This window comes from Anguilla anguilla, chromosome 9, assembly GCF_013347855.1.
Source record: "Anguilla anguilla isolate fAngAng1 chromosome 9, fAngAng1.pri, whole genome shotgun sequence".
NCBI classification, from domain to species: Eukaryota; Metazoa; Chordata; class Actinopteri; order Anguilliformes; family Anguillidae; genus Anguilla; species Anguilla anguilla.
In genome coordinates, this window is record NC_049209.1 from 43,185,251 (window position 1) to 43,194,757 (window position 9,507).

The window sequence follows — 9,507 nt, forward strand, 5'->3', positions numbered from 1 at the left end:
AGCCGGGGAGGAGCCGTGCGATTGGCTGAACCTTCAGGACTCCAGGAGTCTCGCGTCGCGAAGCTTTGGCGTGCAGTCCGTCTGTCACGAAAGGAAGAAGAAGAAAAAACATTCAAAAAACTAAAATGAAAAGCCAGCAATTTAGACTTGTTTTAAAAAAATTAACAAAAATACAAAAAATAAAAAGACAGCAAGAGAAATGAAGATGAAGAACTTCTAACGTTTAAAAAAAAAAAAAAAAAAAAACTTTGAGAGACTTATTTCTTCAATTTTGTTAAATTTTTTTCTTTGTAAAAAAAAAAAAAAACACTTTGTCCTTAAATCGTATGTAAATAGAGAAACTTTTCTTTTGCGGTGTTTGCTTTTCGTTCTTTTACTTGACCCTTTTTGTTTTTATGTTGCTTTTAAAAAATTTGGTGGTTTCGTTTTTTGTCTATTTTGTGAGGTCTGTGTTTAGCCACCGATGCAGCCGCAGGGTGCAGGACCTGCACGAGCCGCACTGAGACGCAGTGAAGTCACCCGCCGCGTGCGCCGTCGCCGCGGAAACGGGCGCGGGGAAGCCCCCCACCAGCGCACAGCACCCCCCGCCCCCCAGGAGCGTTGTGGGTTATCGCCGAATTGAAAATTTAGTACTTAAAAGAAGACACGCTTTACATTTCGACCGTTGTAAATTTGACACGAGTCCTTGGCAGCACTGTGGAAGTAACGCATGGGTTATTCTGCTTTTTCTTTCATTCGGGAAAAAACAAAAAATCATTTTATCGATTCCTCTCCTCCCCCTAGCAAAAATGTTCTGTTCCTTCTTTTCTCTGGGGTGTGCCTGTATGTTCTGAACACTGGTGTTGAAGTTTCTTTTTGTTGAAGGTGAAAGAATAAGCTCAACGTGTATTTTAATTTATTGTCATTTGTTTTTCGCTGTTATTGAGCCCCAAGCTGATCTAGTAACGAAGCTTTTTTTTTTTTTTTTTTTTTTTTTCTGAGCTGATGCAGAATGTTCAATTTTATCTTTTTTTTTGAGATGTGGAGCCGGGGAAAAAAAAACATGTTTGTAACCCTTTCCTGCTAAGAACAGTCACCACGCCAGTTGGCTGGAGGAAGGCAGCTTACAGTTTCCCCCTCTGAAATATTCATCGGTGTTTTCTCATGTCTTTGATATTGTTCTGGCAGATGTCTGAATTCAGTGTGTTTGACTTTCCAAAAAAAACAAAAAAAAAAAGATATAAAACCAACCAAACAAGAAACTGCACCGTTGTTGCACTTTTTGCATTGTAACTTTTAACAGAATATAAAGAAAAATCATACTACCTGTTTTATAAATGATCTGAGCTCATGCAAATCGCAGATTTTTCGATCGACATTCATAATTCTGAGAAATCTGCTTGTATGGCATTTCAGCTTGTTACTGGTTCCTAATATACTGTTGTAACAATCTGCAGTTTTAACTTTGCATATGGTACAGTCAAGTGTAGTGCAGATTCTGCTTTGCTGTAGTGGCTGTTAAATGCACTTCCATGACCTTTTTGTCTCCCTACGATTAAACCTAAGCTCAGTGCTTCGTTGTCACCAGAATTGTACATTCACATTGCATTTGTAACAAGGTCAACAATGTTAGCGTTACGTCTGAGGATGTAAAGCATAGATTTGTATTATTTGTTTGTTTTTTGTTTTTTTTTGGCCTTGCTTTGTGCAGTAACAAAGGAGTCTACTCTGAACTTGGTAATTGTTTTCAATTTTTGGTGATTTTTAAAACTCCCAGAGCCAAGCCAATGTTTCGATTTATTTTTTCCATTTTCAAGATCAATGTTTTTTTTTCCTTTTTTTTTTTTGATGGGATGTCGAGTGTTTACAACTATAACGACAGAAAAAAGTTTACAAAACTTGAATCTTAAACAGAAATTGATACGGAAATTGTCCGTGCATCGATCCAGCTCTTCATCTGTCCAATTTTTGCAGTGATAACTTTTCTGTCTGTTTAAAATTCAAGACTTGAAACCCCATGTATCTCATGTTGAAATGCAATGTTTGTATCGCACAATGTCTCTTAAGTAGTCAATTACAAAAGTTCAGACCAATCAATAAAGTGGATTAGTTCTCCACCTCTCGAAATGTCAGGTCCATTTCTTTTCCTTCCACATATTTCATTTTAAAAAAAATATTTGCAGGAACAGAACCCCTTTTGTTTGAGAATGTGTGTATGATGGGTGATTTGCATCAACAGTGTAATTGACAGTGTAATAAAATGGCAAGATAAATGTGTTTTGTACCAATGAGAAATCCAAGCCGAGAACACTTATTTTCGACCAGGAGTCAGACTTACTGCTTTGGTTTAGAAAGCTTAATTGGTTAGCTGCGTTGGTCAGTGGACATGTGCTTTAATGCTTCATTAAACTGTTGTTCTCCTTTGAGCCGTTCGACTGCCATCATTGCTGCAGCATGCAGGCGTGCAAGTGCTCTCATCTTGACAACGAACAGGATGTTGTGGTCATGGAACAAAACCAAGTATAGCCTGGTCATAGGTAGTTCATAGGTCTTGACTATTTTTACTACAGCATATACAACACTATACAGAGTAAGCCTTATTTCATTGTTCAATACAGTTATTGGTATGAATAATATGTAACTAGTCTCAGGACTTAAAAATGTGTTTTTTCAGAGCTGAAATGCAGTATTTAATCAGCAGCATCTGTATCTCAAAGCAAGATGCATTCTGCCACTGCAGAGAGTAACCACATTGTAAGGTTACTGTGGCGAAGAAAACTTCACCACTCTCTCACCACCACCCGGAAACGCTATTCGTCCACTATAAGGTGAGATCTTTCTGAGTAACTGCCATTAAGGATCAGCAATGCTGTGCAAGAAGTATTGGTCTTTCTGGACATTCTTGTGCTGTGGTTTGATTCCTGTGATGGGTAAGTGTCAGTTCTTTTTTGGCTGTTCGTGTTGTCTTTTTCATCTAATCAATATATTTGTCTTTATGCTAAAATGATTTGTATTTCAGCTTCTTTGAAGTAAAATCAAATTTTAGTGTTCTAAAAAATATTTTTGTAGAAATTGACTTGTTTATTTGTATGTTGAAAAGTTTCTTCCAAGTAGTATATTATGCCATTCTGTACATATGTTCATTTTATTGAATCCTTCATATGACTTAATGAAGGCATTCTTTGTTAATTTAATCAAAAATCTTCCCCCCCCCCCCCCCCCCCCCCCCTCAATGTTCCCATTAAAACCAACACAAAGAATTGGCACAGAAAATGTCTGAAAATCTTCTGAAAGGTTACCATACTGTGCATTAAACATTTTAGGGTATATTTGTGTCGTGGTTCGTTTGTTGTTGAGTTTCCATCACATTACTCTTGTTTTCTGTTCAGGACAGAGCCACTGCCAAAGACCTTGTGAGCCAGTCAGGCATGGTCTGGCCGTTCCGCTCGACGCTGATGTCCTTCTGCCCTGCAGCTTCCAGTCTGGCCTGCTCCAGGAGGCCCAGAGTTTGGGGCTAGCTGTTGTGTGGAGACAGGGCCAATTAAATTATTTGGTGGAGCTCAAGCTGCCTGAAGAAGCCTTATTCTGGGATTCTAGGAAAGGCAGAGTTGGAGTCTTCAAACATCTTTTCCACGAAGGCAACTTCTCCATCCTTATGAGATCGGTCCAAGAATCTGACCTGGGCTTGTACCGCTGTGAGCTGTTTGAGGGGATCAACTGTAGCATTGGCTGTCAAGAGGTGGAACTGAGTCTGCGAAAAGCAGGTAACTGAACAGCCCTTGAATTCAGTGCTGGTGGCACTGGGACCGGGTGCTCACTTTTTCAAAGCTGTTTAACCCTTCGAAGAGTAGGTTTCTTTTTCACAATTTCAAGTCAATCTTCTAGCACGCCATTGCTTTCAATTGCCAGTTGTGATCGTTCATCAGCATTAGACTGTCCAGTTCAGAAGAACATTCTAATCGCATATTTGTGATCTCACACCTTAAAGGGTTAAACAAGAGAGACAAAACCGGGGGCAACCGGGGACATTGTCTTAAGGACATGGGGGCCCCATGGGCTGTGAACATGTGGTAAATATAATTGAATGATACATGCAGGAAAATTTTTGTCCCGGGCACAAAAATCTTTCACGCTTTATCTTTTGAGGTGCCTGCACATGTAACATTTCTGTATGAGCGAGCTCATTATTAAGCACTGTCAGGCAGTCATCATATTTTTAAAAAAAGCAAAACCGCATGAATGGACCCATTTTAATTGAGCTAAAATGAACATGGCCTGATGTCTTAAAGTTCAACATTTTTAACTTGTTGTTTATCCCTTTAAAATAGCAGTGCAGGCAGACTTACTCTGCATTGCAGTGAAATGCTTATGTTTCTTTAACCGGATTTAGTTGGTCTGAGACAAAGTTCCTGAATAACAGGTGTGAAACAGATAGCAGGGGTGGAGTGCTCCGTTTGCGGTTTCCACAGATCACCATTGTGTACATTGTTTCCTGTGCCTCCCTTTTCCGGTACAGGTGATGCACGGACGGGTGTGATGGTGAACTACTGGTACTGCGTAGCTGGCGGGGGGGTCTTCCTTTTACTGCTCCTTGGTTGCGCTTGTTGTGTACGGTATAGATGTGAGAACCCTCTTTCGCCACTTTAATACACACAAACCTCTGCACCAGCAAGTTGAAAAAATCATGACCTAGGACTTAATAGAAGATTTTTGTTGTTGGTGGTGTGTGTTTACAGTGTATCTGTTAACGTGCACGTGCCAGTTTAATTTGTGACACATAATTGTACATAAATAAAATGCACACAACATTTACGACATAGCTCGGAGGTAAGAGCGGTTGTCTGGCAGTCGGAGGGTTGCCGGTTCGATCCCCCACCCTGGGCATGTCGAAGTGTCCCTGAGCAAGACACCTTACCCCTAATTGCTCTGGTGAGGCATCAATTGTAAAGCGCTTTGGATAAAAGCGGTATATAAATGCAGTCCATTTACCATCCATTTAGCCAGACTTTTCTTCCTCACAGGTGTCAAGGTGCAGCAGGTGCAGCAGCCAAGGTAATTTCTACAAATTTATTTGTTACACATCCAGGTCCAGATTCATTCGACTTCATACAGTTTTTCTTTTGAAATTATAATTTACCAAAACTAGACCTTAAAGTAATAATCTCGAAGATTTTCGTTAAAATAAATGTCTGTTAAGTCACTATCTATCGCTGAATTAGGTAACACAATGGTGATTGAGCCTATTATTATATTAATTTATATTATTATTATTATTGTTTATGATTAAAGAACTGGGTGTCTGTGGATAGTGACGCGTTTTCCATCACCCATCAGTGGTTGGTCCGCCAGAGAGGGTAGGCGGAGCTAACGCAACAGGCTTGCTCTTCAACTCACTTGTGTGTGAGCGGCGTACTGTTTTTTCCGGTGTCTGCTAGCATTAAAGGTGGGGGGGTTATGGAACCCTAATAAGTTTTTGTGTAACATGAGAGGTCATATTATTTGTTGATGTAGATTTCGTATTACATTTGATGACAATGTAACGTTACTAAATTACATAGCTATTTGCACAGCTAACGCTATCTACCGGACCATGTCAATAAAGGCAACATTAGTTTAGACAACATTGCGCACAGTATCCATCTCATATCAGGTAACGTTGCGTTAGCTAGCTAGCTAATGTAATTAACACAATCTAATGTCAGCTAACCATTAGAAAAAATGCTAGCTAACGCTACAGACCGGTACCGACCTCGCAAACCGTCTCTCGAATGCAATGCTACCTTGTTGCAGCGTTGCAATGTAGCTAATTAAAGGCCAGTTCAGATCAATGATTCGCAACGAGACTGGATGCAACTTGTAAAATTCCAAGACGTCTGATTGTAAACGTTCTAAAACTGCACTTGGTGATTTGACAAGGTGGGTCATTTGAGACCTCAGGCAATGGCTTCAGAGGCTCTGCAACTAACCAGTTCACACCGCTGCAATTTTCTCTGCAACATTCTAAAACCATTTCATCTCGTTGCGAATCATTGATCTTAACTGGCCTTAACGTTACCATTATTTACATTGCCATCATGTTCATCAATATATAAGCCGGGGTATCTAGGTGGAGCAGAGCCGGGTCTGATTTCTATGTAAAGATGTCAAGCCGGAGAAAACTAAATAAACGAATACGGCAGTATGGATTAGCGTTGTTATTATTTTATTACGTTTCCTCATACGTTCCTTCAGCCTTGATGCCATTTTTTGATGAAATCTCATTTTTGTTTTATTCTTCTTATTCTGATTGCTAATTTAACACCCAGATCAGCTTTATTCTCGAACAGTTTAGCTAGCAAAACCAGAAACAAGGCAGTTGTTTCAAAAATATCACACAACAATCATTCACGATGATGATGCACGAGATACATAATTGCACGAGCCACAGCGAATCCCGCGAATTCTTCTCTGCACTGTAAAGATGTTCATACCGAGCAAAAGGTGGATAAAGAACGTTTGTGGAAATTAGAAAATCATTACTAATTCTACCCCAGGTCTGCTACAGCATTTTAACCTGGCTCGGCAGTGTAAAGACAGCTTAAGTTAGCCTAATGTTAGACAATGAATGAGTATGTACATAACGTTACTTGTATAACAACCATTTTTATTCAGTAAATAATAAGTGTAATAGTTGGCGTGGCCCAGGTGCCAACTGACTGACGTCACACAGGCGACACTGGTTGGATCCGGTTGGATCTATGGGAAGTGAGGTCCAAAAACACACCTGCAATTACCGCTTCTCGCCATTGGTACCACTGAAGAGAATGAAACTGAAATCTTCGAGATTGTAAGTTACAACGTTGTCTAAACTAATGTTGCCTTTATTGACATGGTGCGGTAGCTAGCCTTAGCTGTGCAAATAGCTATGTCATTTATTAACGTTACATTGTCATCAAATGTAATACGAAATCTACATCAACAAATAATATGACCTCTCATGTTACACAAAAACTTATTAGGGTTCCTTAACCCCCCCACCTTTAACGCTAGCAGACATCGGAAAAAACAGTACGCCGCACACACACAAGTGAGTTGAAGAGCAAGCCTGTTGCGTTAGCTCCGCCTACCCTCTCTGGCGGACCAACCACTGATGGGTGATGGAAAACGCGTCACTATCCACAGACACCCAGTTCTTTAATCATAAATTATTAAAATAATAATAATATAAATTAATATAATAATAGGCTCAATCACCATTGTATTACCTAATTCAGCGATAGATAGTGACTTAACAGGCATTTATTTTAATGAAAATCTTCGAGAGTATTACTTTAAGATCAGTTGTATATCCTGAGATATGTTCATTTTTTTTCTTTCTCTCCATTTAACTTCAGCCACAGTTCTGGATGCTCCACTATTGGTAAGATTTCTGGCTGACCATATTACAGTGTTATGATGTAGCATACTGTTCAAGACAACCCTGTCTTTATTGCCGTTGTACATACATAAATCGCCATTTAATAAGAAAAGGATATTTTAAAAGACAGCAATACATTGTATGCCTTACCTTAAAATGATGTATCATAATTGTTATTCATTAAATAAACGTGCACAATATGTTGTAATGTTGAGCATGCAAAGGTTAGTCCAGTTCAACTCAAATACAACTTATGTAAAAAATATTATGGGCATGTATTTCATGATTCTACAGCATAGGTATATGTATTTTCAAGAAAACTGTTTGATTCAAAAGAGACATTTCTTCAAAATACAAATTGAAAGAGAAGTACTAAATTTCTTTTGCCTCATCCTCTTTAGAATATGCAGATAATGATTTGTACGTCAACCTGATGTACTATCAAGGTTAGATTTTCTTTTTTTTTTCATTTTCTGTCTTTTAAAAAAAATTAAATATCCAACATACTTTGATATCAATGCTTTGATTCTCTGTAAATGCACAGACCTTACCTTTAGTATTAATATAGCAGTATGTATATATTGTGCTGCACAAAACAGTTTTTTAGCATGGTAGTTATAATTCTATGGGAAATGTCCGGGATGTGTTACACACAATTTTGTGGGCCCAAAGAGTTAACAGTTTGAGTAACTGGAGAGCACTAACTAGGTGGATTTTCTGTTTGTGACAAAAACATGATATAGTGGAAGAAGTATTCTTGTTTGAAAGGGAACAAATAGGATTTTTCCAACCTTGTCATAAGTGAGCTATTTTGTTCACAGGCTATGCAACTTCTATTTTGTAACAATTTATAACACCTTAGGCAGCCAATAAAATGTTCTTATGCATATTCAAACAATTTGGTGAAAACAAATTATATGCCACAAGTACTATTTTAATCAACGTTTCACTGTACATATGTATTGAGTTGATATTTATTCAGGAAGTCATCATGTTGAATTGAATAACAATTCATTTGTTCATGTTGCTGTATTTTCTTACATGACAAACTTGCAAACTAGCAAGGTTTCTTTTGAGTGAGCTCTCCAGATCATTGTTTTAATGCATGCCCAGTAAATTCCCCAATAGACTATAATCTGATTCAGATTACTTCAATTATATACAATATGTGTATCTTGTTGTTTCCTCCATTATCTTTGATGGGCCTCACAAAATGTGTTGAATTCAACCAAACACTTCCTCTGAGTTTAATTCAGCTTTAGACATTCCCTCTAATGTGTCGTTGTTTCTCCTTATTTCAGGCACTTTTTAGATTGCACTGTATTATGAAGTTAAAATGCTAAGGATACATTTTTAAGCTCAATGTATTAGTGATTAATAATCCCTTGAAACAATATGGATTATCTTGAATTGTGATTCATTATAATGATGCTTGGCCCTGAGGTCGCTGAGTTAATTTTGATCTCACAGGCCAACTTCCCCAGGAAATCGAAGGTTGCCATAGTAGCAGTAGCAGTAACAGAAAACAGGATGAAGGTAATTTTCACATTTTCAGATCTGCTGTGTTCAGATGCGTTTTTCATTTTATTCCCAGAATAATCATTTGAATTAAGACTATTTACATTTCTGAATGTGTAAATATAAATGTATTTTATGCAACCTATCATTTGTTTATTTATTTATTTATTTATATGATTTCCAGTGTTGGATGTCCCATCTCTATGTTTTGACTTAAGAAAGATTTTTTTCCCTCTTAATCAGGCGATGGACAAGAAATGCCGCTGTCTATCGATGCCTGCGTAGCTGAATTTCAGTTTTAATTTTATTTACTTTGTGATACTGCATTTATAAAATGTGTTACATATTTAAACTGTAAAATAACCTCAGAATTGTGGGGGCTGTGGAAAGAGGGATATGCATTAATTGTTTTTGGATTTTCATATGTATTTCTTTATTAATAAACAATAAAAATAAGTGAAGTACTATGTTAAACTGGGTCACATACTTCTTAATTTCAATAGTTTCCATTGTCTCTGCTGTGGTGCATGGGATTGCCTCGTTGGTAATGCAATGCTGTTTAATAAATGTATACTTGTCTGTGCCATTTTGTTGTGTTTGTTGTGTCCATTACC

At 38.0% G+C, this 9,507-nt stretch overlaps 1 protein-coding gene across 1 annotated transcript; it reads left to right on the plus strand.

Annotated features, from left to right (window-relative positions):
* Positions 1-2,825: 2,825 nt before the first annotated feature.
* LOC118235370 lies at positions 2,826-9,479 on the plus strand. The gene is made up of 8 exons (XM_035432617.1): positions 2,826-2,909; positions 3,369-3,743; positions 4,496-4,600; positions 5,001-5,031; positions 7,353-7,378; positions 7,777-7,821; positions 8,846-8,911; positions 9,137-9,479. Exons 1-8 carry the CDS (start codon positions 2,846-2,848, stop codon positions 9,193-9,195), a joined length of 771 nt encoding a protein of 256 aa, XP_035288508.1. The 5' UTR covers positions 2,826-2,845; the 3' UTR covers positions 9,196-9,479.
* Positions 9,480-9,507: the final 28 nt, after the last annotated feature.

What these genes read in the sequence shown, in the direction of transcription:
- LOC118235370 (XM_035432617.1), top strand. Translation starts at nt 2,846, where the DNA reads ATGCTGTGCAAGAAGTATTGGTCTTTCTGGACATTCTTGTGCTGTGGT. An exon ending in ACTGAGTCTGCGAAAAGCAG is followed by an intron (nt 3,744 to 4,495) that starts GTAACTGAACAG and finishes TTTCCGGTACAG; the next exon opens with GTGATGCACGGACGGGTGTG. An exon ending in TTGTTGTGTACGGTATAGAT is followed by an intron (nt 4,601 to 5,000) that starts GTGAGAACCCTC and finishes TCTTCCTCACAG; the next exon opens with GTGTCAAGGTGCAGCAGGTG.